At 38.0% G+C, this 20,839-nt stretch overlaps 1 protein-coding gene across 1 annotated transcript in view; it reads right to left on the bottom strand.

Annotated features, from left to right (window-relative positions):
• Positions 1–14,170: 14,170 nt before the first annotated feature.
• The window catches only part of EPC2 (enhancer of polycomb homolog 2), a 111,270-nt gene continuing 104,601 nt past the window's right edge, over positions 14,171–20,839 (bottom strand). Inside the window, exons 11-14 of the mRNA XM_059054323.2 lie at positions 19,645–19,781; positions 18,066–18,225; positions 16,811–17,144; positions 14,171–15,812 (exon numbers count right to left, since the gene is read on the bottom strand). Coding sequence (XP_058910306.1) covers positions 15,740–15,812; positions 16,811–17,144; positions 18,066–18,225; positions 19,645–19,781 — 704 coding nt within the window. The 3' untranslated portion in view covers positions 14,171–15,739. The remainder of the gene's footprint in view (positions 15,813–16,810; positions 17,145–18,065; positions 18,226–19,644; positions 19,782–20,839) is intronic.

Genomic DNA, 20,839 nt, shown 5'->3' with positions numbered 1-20,839 from the left:
GTGGAGGAGAGGATAGATTAGGAGTTTGGGATTGACATGTACACACTACTATATTTAAAATAGATAACCAACAATCACGTACTATATAGCACAGAGAACTGCTCAATACTCTGTAATAACCTAAATGGGAAAAGAATTTCAAAAAGAATAGATACATGTATACGTATAACTGAATCACTTTGCTCTACTCCTGAAACTAACACAACATTGTTAATCAACTATACTCCAATATAAAATAAAAATTTTAAAAATTCATATGGAAAGTTGCAAGAATAACGAAAGTTACTGAGAAAATAATATCTTTAATTTATTAGATATTATGAAATATTAAAAACTGTAGTAATTAAAACAAAGGTGGGAAAAGGCGGTTAATGTCATGTGTTCTAACAATGTAGAAATAATAAAACTAACAAAAATGGGAGATAAAATGGGAAGTAAAATAAGTGCAGTGACAGTCCCCTTTGAAATAGCTGAGAATCAAAGGACATCATTTATAGTAACATAAGCGTAAGTACTTTTAGCATACAAAGGGAAAACAGTTATCGTTGACTAAAATTTGGTGCTGGAGAAGAGAGGGGCAGCAGGGCAAGGAAGACACAAGCTAATGAAATTGTTACTCATGGTAGGGAACCACTAGGTGTTGTTTAAAGAAAGAAGAAACTAAGAGTATGAATTATACAATGACCTACATGCAAAGAGAACCCCTGAAACAAAAAATAGAAGCCTTCTTAAACACAAAGAGGACTACAACAACAACAAAGATGAACAAAGAATGCAGATCACACGATGAAACACATGCACAAATATGCATGCACACACATAAACCCAAACATTAAACGTAAAATAATATGGAAGAACTGAGACAAAACATCTCTCTCATATCAAAGCATGTAAATGGGCTTAAATGATCTATTAAAAGCAATATGGGACTTCCCTGGTGGTCCAGTGGTTAAGACCCTGCACTTCTAATGCAGTGGGTGAGGGTTCAATCCCTGGTCGGGGAACTAGGATCCCACATGCTGCATGGCACGGCCCCTCCAAAAAAAACCAGCAATACACAATTCTATAAAATCTATGCTGTGTCGAGACGCACACAAAATAACGAGAATGATAGAGATTACAAATAAAGAGATGGGCAAAACTATATCTGCCAGATGTCAGTGAAAACGGTAGAGCAGGCAGTTCCGAGGACCCATCCCACCACAGAAACATCAAAAAAATCAAGCAAAAAATTTTAGAACCAACTTTGTCAACTCTGGAAAACAAAGGTTTACAGCAGGCAAGGGAACCCTATATCAAGAAAAAGGCAATCTATGGGGATTCCCTGGTGGCGCAGTGGTTAGGAATCCACCTGCCAATGCAGGGGTCACTGGTTCAAGCCCTGGTCCAGGATGATCCCACATGCTGCGGAGCAACTAAGCCCTTGCACCACAACTAATGAGCCCACGTGCCACAACTACTGAAGCCTGCGTGCCTAGAGCCCGTGCTCTGCAACAAGAGAAGCCACCGCAATGAGAAGCCCGTGCACCGCAACAAAGAGTAGCCCCCACTGGCCGCAACTAGAGAAAGCCCAGGCACAGCAACAAAGACACAACACAGCCAAAACTAAATAAATAAATAAGTACAATAAATTAATTAAAAGAAAAAAGAAAAAGACAACCTAAACATGATAGAAAAGCTTTGTGGTGTTTTTCTTTGCCCTTGTCCCACTAACCTCTGTGGCATATCAGTGGTCTTGAAGATGGTGGTCCACATTCCCAGGGTAGGACTCTGGTTCCAAAAGGAGCAAAACAAACCTTACTTGCAAAGAATTGTGTTTGTCTATTCTAACCTGTCTAGGAGTTACCTGAAGAACTGATACTGGTGTTCTGTTTTTGTTTTGCCTAACTTGGAACTCGCTCAGGGTAGAAAAGTGGTGGACATTCCTTGAAAATACTGTAAGGCAAATCAACTGTCCACAGCTACTTGGGGCAAAAAGATTATGACTAAAGCACAAAGTGCTCAAAGGCTTGGTGGAAAAGCCAGGGAGAGAGTTTTGCGAAATCAGGGAATTCGCAGGGGCCCTTCCACACTGGGGAATTTAGAAAGCCACATGCATGCCCAGGGCAGAATACATGCACAGAAAATACGTGAGAAGACTCTAAACCTTCTCCTCCAGCTGATCTCTAGGCTGAGTCCAAGAGGAAGTGAAGGCTAAAGCAGAGTTATAAATAGCCTGGCTAAACACTGAAGGAGTGCTCCAGTACAAAGCAGTTTGCAAAGACTGGGAAATATTTGTGTTTTTATTTATTTATTTATTTAAATTTATTTATTTTTGGCTGAGTTGGGTCTTTGTTGCTGCACGAGGGCTTTCTCTAGGTGCGGCGAGCGGGGGGCTGCTCTTTGTTGTGGTGCACGGCTTCTTGTTGCGGTGGCTCCTCTTGTTGCAGAACGTGGGCTCTAGGAGTGCGGGCTTCAGTAGTTGTGGCTCACAGGCTCTAGAGTGCAGTCTCAGTAGTTGTGGCACATGGGCTTATTTGCTCCGCGGCATGTGGGATCTTCCCAGAGCAGGGCTCGAACCTGTGTCCCCTGCATTGGCAGGTGGATTCTTAACCACTGTGCCACCAGGGAAGTCCCTATTTGTGTTTTTAAAACTTTTTCTTTCTCTGTCAACTTCCCCCCTACCCCAGCCCCACCGTCGCCAACCAGGGAAGGGGATGACGAAGGAAATCTTTATTAAAACACTAGATGGGGGGCTTCCCTGGTGGCGCAGTGGTTGAGAGTCCGCCTGCCAATGCAGGGGACACAGGTTCGTGCCCTGGTCCGGGAAGATCCCATGTGCCACAGAGCGGCTGGGCCCGTGAGCCATGGCCGCTGAGCCTGTGTGTCTGGAGCCTGTGCTCCGCAGCAGGAGAGGCCACAACAGTGAGAGGCCCGCGTACCGCAAAAAAACAAAACAAAACAAAACAAAAAAATGCTAGCTGAACATAGATAAAAAACAAACACCAGGAACCCATACATGACAAAGAATACTGACTTTATAAATATACTTTAGAGAAGTTGCTAAAAAAACAGCTACAGCCAACAAGCAAGAAAAACAAACCCTAAGGAGAGTACAAACTCTGATTTCCAGAGTTACCATATTATAGTATTCAAAATGTCCAGTTTTCAACAAAAACTGATGAAGCATGTATTGGGACAAGAAAATATGGCCCATTCTTAGAAAAAAATTAATAGAAACTACCCCTGAGGAGGCACAGACAAAGACTTTAACTAGAAAAACTAGAGAAAAAAAAGCAAACTAAACATGAAGCTAGTTGAGGAAGGAGATAAAGATCAGAGTGGGGATAAGTGAAATGCAGAATAGAAAAATGATGGAGGGAATCAATGAAACCAAAAGTCGATTCTTTGAAAGCAACTGAATTGACAAACCTTTAGCTAGACTAACAAAGCAAAAAGAGAAAAAACACAAATAACTAAAATTAGAAATGAAACTGAGACATTGTTACTGACCTTACAAAAGTAAAAAGGAATATAAGAAAATGTTATGAACAATTAAATGCCAAAACATTAGATAACCTAGATGAAATGAACAAATTCTTATAAATACACAATTTACCAAAACTGATCCAAGAAGAAATTAAAAATCTGAATAGACCATAACAAGTAAAGAGATTGAACCAGTAGTAGGACCCCCTCCCAACTTCTAGCACTATACAGAGTCATTGGTGATTCAAAACATTTGAAGAAGAATTAATACCCATCATTCCAAAATTCTTCCAAAAATCAGAAGAGAGAACACATTCTATAAAGCCAGTATTAACCTGCTAACAAAGCTAGACAAAGACACCGCAGGAAAATTACAGACCAATATCCCTTATGAATATAGACACAAAAATTCTTAATAAAATATTGGTTAACCAAATCAAATAGCATATTAAAAAGATTATATACCATGACCAAGGGAATTTGTTCCAGGAATGCAAGGGTGGTTCAACATGAGAAAATCAATCAACATAATACAGGTTAATAGAACTACAAAAACAAACAAACAAGCAAAACAACACACACATGGTCATCTCAATTGACACAGAAAAAAGCATTTGACAAAATCCAACACCCTTTCATCATAAAAAACAACAACAAAAAACCCTCAGAAAACTAAGAGTAAAAGGAACTCCCACAATATGATAAAGGATATTTATGAAAAACCCAAAGTTAACACCATACTTAATAGTGAAAGAATGAAAGCTTTCACTTAAAGATCATGAACAAGACTTGGGTACCCACTTTCACCACTGCTATTCAATATTGTACTAGAAGTTCCAGCCAGAGTAATCAGGTAAGGAATAGAAATAAAAGCCATCTCAACTGGAAAGGGAGAAGTAAAACTTTATCTAATCACAGATGACATGATCCTATACATAAAAAATCTCAAAGATTCCACAAAAATAACTACTAGAGGTAATAAACAAATTCAGCAAAGTTACAGGATCCAAAATCAACATGCAAAATCAGTTGTATTTCTGTAGACCAGAAATGAACACTCTGTTAAAAAATTAAGAAAATCTCACTTAAAACAGTATCCAAAAGAATAAAGAATAAAATAAATTTAACCAAGGAAGTGAAAGACTTGTATGCTGAAAACTACAAAACATTGCTGAAAGAAATTAAGATCTAAATCAATGGAAAGACAACCCACGTTCATGGACTGGAAAACTTAATATTGTTAAGACTACCCAAAGAAATATACAAGTTCAATGAAGTCCCTATAAAAAGTCCATCAGTGTTCTTGCAGATTTCTAAAAGTCAATCCTCAAATTCTCATGGAATTGTAAGAGCCCCAAATAATGAAAACAATCTTACAAAAGATCAAAATTGGACAACTCACACTTCCTGATTTCAAAACTTATTGTAAAGCAATGGTGGTAGTGGTATAAGGGTATATATATATGTGTGTGTGTGTGTGTGTGTGTGTGTGTGTGTGTGTGTGTGTGTGTGTGTGTATTTAAATGGAATAGAATTAAGAATCCAGAAATTAACCCATACATCTATGGCCAGACACCTGTATTTTCTACAAGTGTCAAGACCACTTAACAGGGAAAGCAGAGTCTCTTCAAGAAATGCAGCTGGGACCATTGGGTATCACATGCAAAATAATAAAGTTGGTCCCCTAACTCACACCTTTTATAAAAATTAACTCAAAATATATCAATGATCTAAATATAAGAGCTCACAATCATTAAAATCTTATCAAAAAACAAAGGAGTAAATCTTTATGACCTTGTATTTGGCAATGAATTGTTAGATAATGTACCAGAAGCACAAGCAACAGAAGAAAAAATAGATAAACTGGAATTCATCAAAATTAAAGACTTTTGTGCATCAAAAGACATCATCAAGAAAGTGAAAAGATCAGATACAAAATGGAAGAAATTCTTTGCAAATCATGAGTTACAAGGGTGTTATATCCAGAATATATAGAGGTCTTAAAATTCAACATAAAAAGGGAAACAACTCAACTTAAAAATGAGTAAAGGACTTGAATATACATTTCTCCAGAAAAGATAAACAAATAGCCAACAAGCACATGAAAAGATGCTCAATTTCATTAGTCACTGGGGAAATGCAACTCAAAACAATGAGATACCACTTCACAAACACTACGATGGTTATATACATACATATACATATATGTATATATATATACATATTTTAAAAGGAAAATAGTAAGTGTTAGCGAGGATGTGGAGAAATTGGAACACTTGTACATTGCTGGAGGGAATGTAAAATGGTTTAGCCATTGTGGAAAACAGTCTGTGGCTTCCTCAAAAAGTTAAACATAGAATTACCACATGACCTAGCAATTCCATTCTTAGTTATATACTCAAAAACACTGAAAATAGGTACTTAAGCAAATAAATGTATACACTCGTTCATAGTGGCATTATTTACAATAGCCTAAAGGTGGGAAAAACCCAGAACAAACACATCAACAAATGAGTGGATAAATAAATTGTGGTATACACTTACACAATATCATGCAGCCATAAAAAGCACTGGTATATACTACAATGTACATATGCCTTAAAAACATTATGCTGAGTGAAAGAAGCCAGACACAAATGTCACATATGGTTCCAACTATATAAAATATCTAGAAAAGGTATACACATAGAGACAGAAAACAGATTGATGGTTGCCTGGGGCTGGAGGGAGAGGGAACTGTGAGTAAATGCTTAATGGCTATACAGTCTCCTTTTGGGGTGTTGAAATGTCTGGAACTAGATGTGGTAGTGGCACAATACTGAACTGTGTACTAAATACCACTGAACTGTTCACTGTTCACTGTTAAATGGTTAATTTTACGTTGTGAATGTCATCTCAGGAAAACAAAAACAAAAACAAAAAATTCAAACAAAGGAAGAAGGGGTCCATGAATTACTATCAGGTGGGGTAGAATTTAGACAACTAAAATACTAATTTCAAGCCATGTAGTTTTTAAGGGTCTCTTAACCTATGCAATGTGTATAACACACCATCTAAATGTTCATTAGTAACATGGCCATCTGACACTTTTAAATAGAACTTATAACTAAGAGCTGAAAACCACTTAAACAAGCATTTGTTGGATCAAGGTTATGAATGTTCAGAAAGCACACAGGATTGGCTGCCTTCTGGGGTTAGTCCCAGATTGGGCACCATTTAGTTCTGGGCAAGCTTCTTCAGCTGGCTGGATCTTCGTTTCTTCATATGTAAAATGAGAGGGTCGGACAAGATCATCAGTAGGCCTCCTTTTTAGTTACAAAAAGTCTGTGCCATCTATTCCCCAAGACAGAATGCAAAAAGGCAAAGCCTTTGAGAAAAGAGCTATACTTCATTCATAAACACTGAGACAAATCTCACCTGCCAGTGATGGAGGTTGGAGAGAATAGCACTTTCTAAAGCAGACAGGACAGGATGGTTTACAGATGAAAAATTAACCCCAATTCAAGCCACATCTAGAAGAGAATTGGTGTCAAATATCAACACCTGGGTACAAATGTTATTTGCATTTTTTGGCAAACATTTGATGTGGGTTTGGTGTGAGCAAGAATTCTCTCTCCAAAATATAATAGCTTAAGTGGAAAGCTTTGATAATTCAATGCATTCCTGGTAAGTGTGTTGAAATCTGATTTTTTGACAAAAATACACCTGGAAAGCATAGTGCCTAAGGAAACAGTGATTAGTCACAAACCCCAGATACGAGACTTACAGTGATCATTGATGAAGAAATATTTCTAGCTCACAAACACAATGACAAAACCAACAGCTACCCAATCTGCTCCCTGATTTTCTTATACTTGAGCACAACTGCTAATTTTGTATAAATATAAGCAGAAAAATAGCTTTTGGAAATCTTAAAACAAAGCCTATTTTCTGCCACTGTCCACCCACAACCATCTGCCAGGCTTTGGATTAAAGATGACAGCAACCTCCTAAGGAAGCTTCATGGGGAAAACCAGTTTCTAAAGCTATAGGTCAATCATTTTAAGTGTAACTAAACTATTTTAGATTTCAAATCTGCTTGTTTAATAAGTCCAAGAGAAATAAAACTAAGTTTAGTGGTCACCACATTTTGGTTTAAAATAACAATAAAAAGGGTAAAAAATAAAAAAGAAATATTTTGACTCTGAAGCTCTAATTGTTACTCATTCACTTATTTATTCAACAAATATTTCAGCAACTACCATGTGCCAAGGCTCCATGTTGAGTGCAGGAAATACAATGGAGAACCAGTCCTGCCATCACAAGGCTCATGAGGCAGATGAACGGACTAGTAAGCAGACAAATAATTTAAAATATTTCCTTCATATCACTCACAGATAAAGGGACAGAGAATAACAGAGGATGGCCACAGTGCACCTCTCTGAAGAGGGGACACCTGAGGCCTAAAAGATGAGAAGGAGCTAGCAAATAGGCAGAGAGGAGTATTCTAGGCAGAAGGAAGGCCCATATGCAAAGGCACTGAGGCAGGATATCATTCATTAAAGTCTGGACCAGATCCATCAGTGGGCTCAAGTGTGGTGAGGCGATAAAGTAATATGGATGAGTTTGGAGAGGAAAGCAGTGCAAGACACGAAAGATCTTACAGTCATGGTAGGATTTTGGACTTTAAATGCAATGGGAAGCAGTGGGAGGGTTTTTAGGAGACAACGGAGAAAATCTGATTTCCAAAGGATAACATTTGCTACCACGTGAGTCGATTAGAAATGGGCAAGAACAGAAGTGGGGAGAAGCATTGCTGCAGTGCAGAGAAAAACAGATGAACTCAATATATATTTTGGAGCTCAGGTCAAAAGACTTGTCGAAGGACTGTTCCAGGGGTTGGATTGAGGAAAGGGAGGAATCAAGGTGAGTCTTAGATGTCACATCTGAGATGGCAAAGACTGGGGCAAGCAGTGAGTGGTGGGATGGAGAGGTGGTGGTAATACATTTGGGAGCATGCAGGCGAAAGGTTGCACATGGTAAGTGTGGGCATGTCTGTGAGACTTCCAAGTGTTGGCGTCAACAAAGCATTGGATATAGAAGAATGGAATTCAGCGCAGAGTTCTGGGATAAAGATAAAAATTTTGAAGTCACCAGATAAAGATAGTATTCAAATTCATGGCAGGGAAGAGTCATACAGAGAGAAAAAAAGCAAAGTCCCAAATGCTGTGTAAATGTTAGGCAAGCAAAATTCGCCCAAGACAGCTTCTTAAGGACAGTAACTGTGTCCCTGTAATCAAACACCACAGTCATGTACAATTGGAAAGCATGTACTGACAGCCATGGTCTAAACAACCTGAAAGCGCCTAACAGTGGCAGTGAATGAGCATTTGAAAAGTGGTGACTGGACCATCGCGGCAGGGGTGGGGAGGGATGACAGTTCTCTCTCTGGGCACGCTGATGCTTGGGGGGGTGATTTGGGAACTTAGAGTGCTTGAGATGGTAAGGTGTGAGGTACACTTATGAACTGCTATAGAGAATTTAAGCAGCCATAATTTTCATCCGTGATAAATTGCAAGACAGAATTATTTTTTAAAGCATACAATCTCAAAACTTTAAAGGAAGCATTTGTTATAAGCTTCATAATCAGCACTATTTCTAGTGGCTGAGAAGCTTACTTAGTGAGAGGCATTCTCCGTGTGCTCTTGGAGCTAATGGGAGTGGGCAAATAATTTAACCATCCTTACTTCACAGCTAAGGAAATAAATCCTGAGCTTTTTTTTTTTTTTTTTTTTTGTGGTACGCGGGCCTCTCACTGTTGTGGCCTCTCCTGTTGCGGAGCACAGACTCCGGACGCGCAGGCTCAGCAGCCATGGCTCACGGGCCCAGCCGCTCCGCGGCACGTAGGATCCTCCCGGACCGGGGCACGAACCCGTGTGCCCTGCATCGGCAGGCGGACTCTCAACCACTGTGCCACCAGGGAAGCCCAATCCTGAGCTTTTCCATAAAGTTACGTATCCATGGTCACAACTAATAAACAGAAAGATTAGACCTAGTCATTCCCAACCTTAGCTGCAATCAACAAACACCGTCTGGGGAGCTTACCAAAAACCAGTCAACCAGCAAATCACACAAGCAAACAGAACTAAAACGAAAGATAATATACCGACTCACTTTTGGAGATCCTGATTCAGTCAGCCTGGGGTGAGACCCACACATCTGTACTTTAAAAGCTCTCCTGGGTGCTTCTGATGGCTAGAAGTACTGCACAGCACTTGGGCTCAGGCTTTCTGATCCACGTCCTCGTTATTTTTTACCTCCTCACTGCTAAATCCTCATCACCTGTACTTCCGTACCTACCCAAACCACTCATCCCTACCCCCCTGCACTCTACCTCTGCATGGTTCTTCTGAAGGAAATTAGAAACCCCTGGATCCAGATCTTCCTCCCCGATTGCTACCAATCTCTTCCTCTGCCTCCTCCTCTCCCCACTTTCCCCTGGCCCCACAGACACTCAGAGTTTTGCTCTTCATACTTTTCCTCTTTCCATTCTACTCTTTCTCTAGCTGGTCTCATCCACTCAAGTTTCTGCGAGGTTTTTGTGTTGATGCTGCCCAGCAGGCTTAGCTCTAGCCTGGACCTGACCCGCTGCCCAACATCCAGGCCTGTGGGATTTATGACTTACTTACAAAATAGCAAAATGTTTCCATTTTGCTAAATGTACCTTAAATCGTTTCCCTATATAAATATGTAGTTCCATTGAGGTTAATCCAAGGTATTCTGAGATGGGGAGACTGGGCTGAGTGGGATGGAGTTAATTCAATTACACAGATGTGGCAGACACACACTATGGTGGCCCTATAATTCCTGTCCCTTAGTACCTATGTCTTTGCATAATTCACACCCCTTGAGTGTGGGCAAGGCCTGTGACTTGCTTTTAAGGTACAGAATATGGCAAAGGTGATTTTACAGATGTGACTAAGGTCTTCAATCAGCTGACTGAGCTAATCAAAGCGTACCAGGCTGCATGGGCCTGATTATAGATGAGCCTTTCACAAAGGCCTAGGTCGTCCCTGAGGCAAGAGACGTCACGCAGCAGAAACTCTCTCTTCCATTGCTAGCTTTAAAGAAGCAAATTCCTAGGAACTCTACAGCCCCAAGTAAGTGAACTCTGTCTACAACCTGAGGGATCTTAGAAGTAGATCCTCCCCTATTTGAGCCTCCAGTGAACACAAGAGCAGCTGCCACTTTGATTTCAGCTTTGTGCTGGAGTCCTAGCCCACACTGTAATGTATGTGTTGTTTGTAATAGCTTCTTACTCAGCAGTAGATAACTAATATAGACGTCTCATGTTAAAAGCTGAAATTCTGCACCTTGGCTATTCCTAATTTGGGCTTACCTGGCCACTGACCAAGATCTACTTATGAGCGAGAAGAGCACATAAGAGACAGCCATTAGTAAGACAGGAGCTGGGTGTGCCCATGACCCCTGGTGGCCATGGGATTGAGCAGAGGAAGTACACAGTGTTCTTCTATACGCTAATGGTTAAAGGTCTTCAACAATGGCAAATGGAAAATGTCATTGCTCTAGAATGTGCTATTCATCAAATCAAGTTTGTATACGGCAGGTGAAATAATTTTTTTTGATTGGAGTAGATTTCTTTTGTTCTATCAGTGGAAGATAACTGCAGTGATCCTAGGCTTTCCTGAGAATAACAGATGTTCACTCTGAGGGAGGGTCAATGTTCAGAGATATTTTATCATCTTCTTGACCTACAATGTTACTCTAGTCAGCCAGCCAGGGAACTAGGGGTTTTGTTCAAATATGCATTACAAGAGAGGTTTCATGAGAATAACAAGACATCTTTAAGTATACACATAACTCTTAATCTTGATACAAGACCCCATTTCGAGACAGCCCATGCTTAAAATCCTGTGCCAAATAAATTACTGCTAAAGAAATATGTGGCTCAGTGTTACCTTCCTCTTCCCTGTTAAAATGTCAAGCTTTGCAGTAGGTCACAACTAAAAAGCTTAAGCCCATGTGTTTGAAATAAGAAACAGTCCCCCATCAGACAAATACGAAAAGAAAAAGATGTGGTAGGAAGGCACATAGGGTCTGATTTGGTATTGATCCTTTTGAATGGTGCTGGTAAGCCAATGGATACTGACAATGGCATGGAAGGTGATTTTCCTGGAAAGCAAGGGAGCCACCTGGGGAGGTAAGAGGGGTAGGGGCAGATTTGATTCCTATGGCATCAGAGCTGGCAGATATGTCAGAGGTTATCTAACTCTACCCATCTGTCCTATGATACAAGTTGGGAAATATGAAGATGATAAAATCACCAGCCAATTAAATGGCAGAGAGGGATTAAAGCCTAGCTCAACAAATTCTCTGATATTCTACTGCACTATGATGTCTTGTTTTCCCCACTGATGCCTCCTCCAAAAATTAAATAATTCTGGTGCCCTTCTGAGACTTGTAGTCACTGAAGTTGGTTAGAACTATTACTTCTGCACAGGATAAGTTGCATTACATGATACAATTGTCAATACTTTACAGTCATCAATGACAGTAATGACTTTAAAAAAGCAGCTCTAGCTCAGCCTTAGGTCCCACATCATTTAATTCCTTGTGAGAAACCACTGACACACAGGCCACATGTACATCTGCACCAAGCTTGGCAGGGTGGCCTCCTTTCTAGAGTTTTAGGAAATTGCTCATCTTACAGATGGGGAAACCAAGGTCCGGAAAGGGCTAAACTCAGCCACATCCTGGCCCAGACCCAGCTTCCAAAGCTTTGTGCTGGTTGAGAGCTTTAGCACTTACCGGCTAGGTCTGGCAGACAGAGGAGGATAAACTGATAGGGCTGTGTTTGATTGATGGATGGCTAGAAGCCACAGGTGGATCTAATGCACTCAGTCTGGGAAGCAAAAAACAAACATTAATTGCCTGATGGAGTTAAGAGTGGAGGAGGTTGTTTTCTAGATGAAATTTAAAACTCTGCTACACAGATGCTGTCAATAAGTGGACTGAGAAGTACAATAAGTACTCCTTTGAAGGGTACTTCTTTCACATTAAAGATGGGAGGCAGTGGTTAAAAGTGTGGTGACTACCCGAATTTAATTCCTGACTCAGTAACCTACCAGCTGTGTGACATAAGGCAAGTTACCTAGCTTCTCTAAACTTCATTTTCCTGACCTGTAAAATGGGAAAAATAATAGTACTTTACACAATTGTTAGGACTAAATGAAAAAGTCACCAAGAGAACTCAACATGCTCCACGATGCTTGCTGTTATCATGCTGTGGTTAAAAGAAAAACAACTGTTGTGTTATAGAACATAATATTCAGAATTGCTTGAGATACCCTTAACCTTTTGAAATGTAATAGTTTGTCAAGTTAGTTAAGAGACAATAAAACCTTTCAGTCGAAGGTGTATATACAGATCAATAAAATTTGTTTGAAATACAGCATTATATTCAAATACAGCAGTACACACTATGGAGAGATTTCTGAAATGTTACTATTTCTTACTGCTCTCCCCCTGCCTCCCAAAAAAACAACCCTGGCAATAAAAATCAAACCAAAAAAACCCCACTAAGCACAGTTGCAAATACTCTATTCAACATTTTTTTTAGAAGACAGAATGTGTGTGTGTGTACTGTATATATTTTTTAAATGTGCCCTCCAGATATTTAAATTTTTCCCTTGGTCTTCTGCAAAAGGAAGATATGTAACACATCTTTAAATATACTTAGAGCTGTATCTTAATATTAATCATAATGATGATCTTGAATTACCAGGAGAAAAAAAGGGTATTCTCTTTAGAAAGGCAGAAAAATACAATTTGTAACTATTTTTACCTATACTCAATTACAAGATATCCCAGCACATGAAAGTTACCCCTTTGTTTAAAACAAACAAACCACCCCATCAAAAAACACACTCCAAGGACTCTAGAAGCTTACTGAACTACAAGTACCAATATTAGTTTCATCAGAAAAACCAAGAAATGGTGGTATTGTCCAGTGGAGGAACTGTGCAAAAATAAACTATTCTTCAAATTAATAATGTAAAAACAAATATGTCACTTAAGTTCTTGAAAAGCACTGGAAAAATGTGTGTGCAAGTAACTGAAATCTGTGAAACAGTTACAATCACCAAAATAAGGAAGGCTTAATTTTTCTATTTTACTTGAAAAGCAAAAAAAACAAACTGGTGATCAGTTTTTGATAAATTCTGGATTTGTCACATCTCCAGAAACTGTACAAATACAGTTCTGTGTTTTACTTATATTATTTATAACATGTGTATCACAAGGCAAATTTGCTTCATGCTTTACTTCAGTAAAATGGAAATAAAAACCTTTCTCCGAAATCGGCACTAAAGTTGTTTTGAGTTCTTAATAGCAAGGAGATACATCCAACTAAAAGCAGAATGAACACAGTCGTACTACACATCAAATCAAAATTATTTTCTTTATATCATCAGCAATGAGTAACTCCAGAGGTAGTATGGAAGAAACGAGCATGGATCCTATCAGGTCACAACCAATGAAGAAATTAAATTTATTTTTTCCTATGGTTTTGACCATAAATTGCTTTACATATTCAGGACCTGAATAAAAACCACTCTCAGCAGAAACCCTGGTCCATTAAATCAACTGACATATCAATTTACAACTTTCAGGACTGCAGATATAAAAAATGTAAAGTATAAAATTATGAAGTTTGAAATGGTTTTAATCATATTCATTAAAAAATTTACATTTCCCAGTACTTACTTGACAAAACCCCTTGCAATATAATTCTACTCTAAACTTCTATTTATAAAATGAGGCTCATTTATGATATTTCAATGAATGTTATATTGCAAATTACTTACATTCTGTAAAATATTTTAAGAACTTTTCATATCAAAGGTAGTTTATATTGGATTATCTGAAACCCAATAGTGCCCACAGATGAGCTTCTTATAATTCTTTTCATTAATGCTTGGAAAGCACTGTGAAAATGAAAAGTGCTGTTAAGTGCTACAATCTCCCTTAAATTTTCACTTATACTGTGTGCACATTGTGAAATAAACACATATGCAGCATGTCCATGTTTTGATATGTATTTTTATTTCCCTGCAGTTTTCACTTATCAAGAACAAGTAACAGGGAAAGTTGTCTGAACTAGTGCATAAACAAACATTCTGAAACACCACTACACGTATCTAATATACAAGAACCGTATAAAAAAAGTCACTAAAACACTACACTGTGAAGGTGTCCAACGCTTACAGTCAGACGTTTTCCAACCCGTTACTTGCCTTGTAGCCACAGGAAACCTCTCCCAAAACTGAAAAGACAAAATCTTGCCACGACCCCCCCCTCCCAGCACCCGGGATGGCTCGATATCTAGACCTCCAATGGTTACTGCAATCACACAATGCAGTACATACCTGGCAAAATATCCTTTATGTGGTGTGGTACAGGTAAAGCCAGTTAAAATATGCAGTCTTCAGATAAAATGTAATCCTTGAAAAATGTTCATACCTGCACAGTTTAAATGTGCTAGATGCATAATTTTTCCTAGTCCTTTTTTCTGTGTAATCATTTTTTATAAACTGGTATTATAAATAGAAATATACATTCAAAATATATGGAAAAGTGAGTTACTACATTAAATTTGCATGTATCGATCCATCCCTTTCCCCTGCACAGTAATAGAAAATACTATTTTGCCTTGAACTTCATATTTGACAGTGAAATGCCACTAAAGTATTTACCAAAAAGTCCATCTAGTCAAATTGTGAAACAAAATGAACCAAGTGAAAACTTTACAGTTCCTTTAGAAAAAAATTACAAGAATTTCATTTCCTAGCTATGAATCTTTAACTTTTTAGACACAAAGTTGGATTTATTTTTACAAGATACAAAATGTAAACATGGCAAAATAAATAGTTAAAACAAGTGATGCAGGATCCCATTTCATGCTCATGATCCCATTAAAGAATTATTTTTTAAAATCCATTCAGTTGCAAATTCAAGTGCAAAAGCATGATGATGAATATCTACTATTCAAGTAACAGAAATAATATTGATGATACAAATAAACTATATTACAAGGTAGTGATTTTCCCAATTTTACAAAATATACATCATATATCGATTTAACATCCGATATACTCTAGTCCATTTAGGTCCATTGTTACGCTCTGTGATCCACAGAGTGTCGCCTTTTGCATTCAGCTGGAATATGAATGACTGCACACCATCAGCACAGGTCAAAGCCACATGTTTTAGGTTATGTCACTTCCATAGCTACTGTTGTCTCTGCTATTCCATTTAAACCCAATCTTTCTGGTTCATGGTTCTCTCTATAATAAGGCAAAGAGTAAAATAAACATTAATACTCTCTAGAATATGATGTGTATCACTTAGTATTTATAGATACATTTTTATGTAATTACAACAAAACATATACTGCAGAAGAACATCTCCCATTTTTACAATTTCTACACAGGAATGAGGAAAAGTTTTCTTCAGCTAAAAAATCCTAGTAATTCCTAAGAACTTGATTATAACTATTTACTTAGGAAAGACAGTAATTTAACACAATATTTCAGTAGAAGCCAATGATAAATTACTTATGAAATATATAACATATGACAATGCAAGTGTTTTTACAATAGATGGAGCATATGATGCTCAAAAAGAATAATCATTTGGAGCACAATATTATGTAAATTATTTTCTACTATAGTTTAATTTTACAGTTTTTAGATCATGTAGTTATTAATTCATGCAAATCAATTTTTTTGATTCTCATGCATTAGTGTCATAGAAAGAAAAAATCTGAATACATTATCATGGATTTAATTAACTCCAGAATATTCTCAATTTTAAAATATACATAAAATATTTACTTTCCCTTTGTGTATAATATTGAAGAAAATACAAATTTTGATTTGAAAACTAAAGCTCTGGAAGCTAATAACAACTTTAGCCTTCTGGACTGTCTATACTACAAAGAAGTAATAGAAGAATAAATGAAGCTTCTAAAATAGACTGATATATTTTTTCAGTTTGATGGTTCCCAAGTTGATGTGGGGTTTTTTTCCTTTTTTTTTTTACAGTTCTGACTGGCATTTAAACATCCTACCAGGGACCTCAAACAAATGATCTAAGTCACAGAGCTTTAGACTAAGCAGATATTCAGTATCTGTTGAAAAGCAAGTCAATCAATTGACAAGACATCTATTGCTTGAGTGGTTAAAAAAAAGAAAAAAAAAAAGTCTTTTTCCTCCCACAGGATAGCCAGCAGAAAGGGATAGAATGATACTTGAAACACACACACACACACACACACACACACCTTGCTATGCTGCTGATGGCACTGCTAGGAGTAACCTTTGGCACTCTGTCCATACTGGCAGCAACTGTGGCAAGTTTTAAGGCTGTTGGCGATGGTGCTGAAGTCCGTGTATTGATATGCACGTTGACTGGAGAAACAACACTGACGTTATTGAGGTGCACTGCATTTGTCAGGCAGGAATTGTTCATGGGAAGTGTTTGAGGACTGCTTGTGCACAATGCTGGGATTAAGTGGTTTGTAGTGGTGTGGCCAACTGTCCTTACAAGTTGTACAGCTGAAATCCCTGGGCTGGATGATAAAGCCATGTTGGTGGAGTATAATGTTTTAGAGGTTCCTGAAGGAGAAGGAAAAAAAAAAAAAAATCGTTCCATTCAAGTCATGAGACATTAAACTTTTTTAAAAATTAGGAGCTTAAAAATAAAAAGAAATGCAAACATTTGTAATCTAGTTAAATACCAAATTACCCTTCCATATAACGGCCTCTCCAAAGAGATCTTCTGATTGGTAACATATTCACTTATTTCAACCCCAAAGACACCCTCTTTCTACTAGCCTACACAAAGGGTTTGCAAAGTATTCTGCTGCCTCCATATTTGGAAACTGTATAATAGGACAGAGAGGTCCTCTCTGGTTGAGGGCAGGTGGAGATGAAGGTTGGACTTCCATTAGAATTTACACATGCAAGAACATCAGTAAGGAAGGGCAATCATAATCATGGGTATATGTAAAAGCAAGAGGAAAACCCTAGGGTCTGAGCAGTGGTTGAGGGCTGATAGGAACAGCAAATCTTTGAGGACTCAGTAGTAAGCAGCAGAAATATGTTCACAGCAATACTGTATTTCATGAGGAGGAGTCAGAGAAAGCAGGCCTGTGAGTATGTAAGACTGGGAAGGTAAACCCAATTTCCAATTTACTGATAAATTGTATTTCGCCTTTTTATAAATGTACAAATGATTCAACGATGATGGTTAGCAATTAGCTCGATGTGTCTCCTAAGATGTGAGGCAACTGACAGTATGTGGATAAAACGAGGCAGGGTGAAGTGTTACATAGGTGGAGGAAACAGGGAGCAGGCTCTATGTGAATTCTAGAAAACATCCAGCTATTCCACCATACATATCCATAGATATTATGAAGAGTCCAGATTGATTTCTTGTACAATGTTTTCCCTTGGATTTGAAAACCAAAAACCATACCTCAAATCACTGAGTTGCAACTTTGAGCTAGTAAGTATCACATGAAACAACAGGCTTACCTGAAGGCTGGACTACACCGTTTATGTTGTTGTGGCCAGTGTTCTGTTCCTTGGTTACCTCACTGCGACTTGGAACAGGTGCACTGACCACCGCAGATGCAGCAAAATGGGCGCTGGCTGAGTCAAGTGTTTTAGACATACAGTCAGAGGTGCTTGAGCCCTATAAAATAAACAAAATTAAACTCTCAACTTTTTAGACATGAGTTCACGAACATGTTAAGAAATGAGCAAACTCAAGAGGCTGCTGCCTTTTTCATCTTGAACAGTTACAGGTGTTTAGGTTAAGAGATCTAGGACTCCATAGGCTATTTTCATCATATGAAACAGGATAGTGACTAAAAACTGGGAAGCAATTATTTATGAGAAAGAACTAGGGTAGTAAACAACCCAAACCTTTAATGTCCTATTCATTTTTCCAATAAGTGTTAATGAATGCCTTTAAAAATACTTGACAGTTGGGCTTCCCTGGTGGCGCAGTGGTTGAGAGTCCGCCTGCCAATTCAGGGACACGGGTTTGTGCTCCGGTCCGGGAAGATCCCACATGCCGCGGAGCGGCTGGGCCCGTGAGCCATGGCAGCTGACCCTGCGCGTCCGGAGCCTGTGCTCCGCAATGGGAGAGGCCACAACAGTGAGAGGCCCGCGTACCGCAATCAATCAATCAATCAATCAATCAATCAATCAATAATAATACTTGGCAGTCTACAGACTATGGGAAAAATGAAATAACAACAGAGATGACTAACAGCCATTTTTGTCCCAATGTAAAACTGTGTCTTAGCCTAACGTTTCAGTAGGTTGGAAATACCTGAGATTCAGAAAAGGCAAACAAAGGCAAATTTAATGGTCATATTCCTTTTGATTCTGTATTAAACTGCTTAGCTGTTACAAACAGCTTTTTAGTGGCTTAAACAACGTAAGTTTATTCTCATACGGTTCTGGAGGCCAGAAGTCCAAAATCAGTCTTACAGGCTCATATCAAGGTGTTGGCAGGGCTTTTTTCTTCTGGCAATACAGTTTTATATGGTATTTTTACTCTTATCCCGACTGTCAATCATTTAATGGTGACTAGGAAAACCTCACCTAGTGGCAATTTTTTTTTCTTCAGGGAAATATGATTCAAATAGGCAAAGGGCTATGTTGTCTCGATTTATGGCACAAGTTGAGACAACTACCTCTCAGTTCATGGGGCACATTCACATGGCACTTAAACGCACATGTTAGGAAGGAGTTAGGATAGTCATATCCTTGGTAAAAATATTTCTGGGGGAGTAGGGGTGGGGGATGATGGTTCTAAGAGAATATAATTACTTCTATGAATTCTTAATAACCCTTCCAAAAATATGTACTTATTTCTATCCTAAATTAAAAATAATATATTTGGCTCTAGTGCTCCTCTCATAAAATATAAACTAGTCACTTAAAATTATGTAAATTAACTGAAAAGACACTTAGGTTTGATCTCCAGAATCAAGAGTGGCAATGACAGGGTTATCTTCTGTGACCTGACTAAAATTTTTTTAAAAAGACATAATTATGAAAGAAAGGAATAGACATAACCATGATTAAAAGATAGGTTTACCTGTGCTTTTGGATGTGTCTGTTGCGAGGAATGCTGAGATTGCTGTTTCTGCTGAAGCTGAGCAAGTTGCTGCCTTTGCATTTGAACTAACTGCTGTTGATGAGTCTGAAATTGCTCTTCTGTGATACCCCCTGTCACTGGAAAAGGACATTAATTTTAGAGATACGTATGTTTTAAAGTACCTTTAACAACACAAGTAGAATACAATATGAAGTTATTCCACAATTAAGACGAAAAGCAATTTCAAATCACAATATACATCAGCAGCAAAGAACTGAATAAAAACGACAAATCTTTCAGCCAAAGTGGCTTATGCTAATATCTATGACCTTCTAATATCACATGCTAAAAAAGTTCCTATATGTAGACTTTACTGTATAACGTAGTTCAAATATAAGGATTCTCCCTTTTATTCAGACTTAAACCACAGTTTAAGCCAATAGATTTGATGTCTAAAATAAGTTCTATCTATAAAAACACGGGCTGGAAATCAGAGAAGTGTTCAGCATCCTCAGATGTAATCAACTATGCTATTACCAACTGTTAAAAGTTACTAAATGTCAAATAAAAGGAAGACATTTAAAACTTTTATTTAAAAAATTACTTAAGAAGAAGTTACAGTAAGAAACACTTTTTTCAAAGAAATGTAAACAAACTTTCATTCACCACCGATATTTCAGAAGATCACTGATAAACTGATTTAGAGGACACAAAGCTATCTCCACAGAAGTCAGTATGTTACTACAGTCACAAAACATTAAATCACATCAGAATACATGTACTACTAGAATAATTTTACTCTATTTTTCTTTATTGCTTTCTTTCCTCTCTCCCAACTATTTCACTTAATCAATAAGTATTTACTATCTATGATGAAAAGTGCTGCATTAAGAGTTAAGAACGAATACGGGGAAAAAATAAATTAAAAAGAGGGTCCCTGCTATAAAATCCTACAGTGTAGTTGGGAAGAAAAGATACATATAAAGAAATACCAACTAATATGAGTCAACCTTTAAATGTAATCTAGCTATCTAATCGATATGACCTGAAGGAGTTTAGATAGGAGACTGTACCTTCAACCTATGTTACTTAACTAGCCCCCATCCCCAAGTTTTCCAGTTAGTAGGATCATAAATGAGAAATTAAAAAAAATTTTTTGATGGTAAATTAGACATATAACAAGTTATGTACAGCT

This window comes from Kogia breviceps, chromosome 2 (assembly GCF_026419965.1).
Source record: "Kogia breviceps isolate mKogBre1 chromosome 2, mKogBre1 haplotype 1, whole genome shotgun sequence".
Classification (NCBI taxonomy): domain Eukaryota; kingdom Metazoa; phylum Chordata; class Mammalia; order Artiodactyla; family Physeteridae; genus Kogia; species Kogia breviceps.
This window is presented reverse-complemented; position numbering and strand designations above follow the sequence as displayed.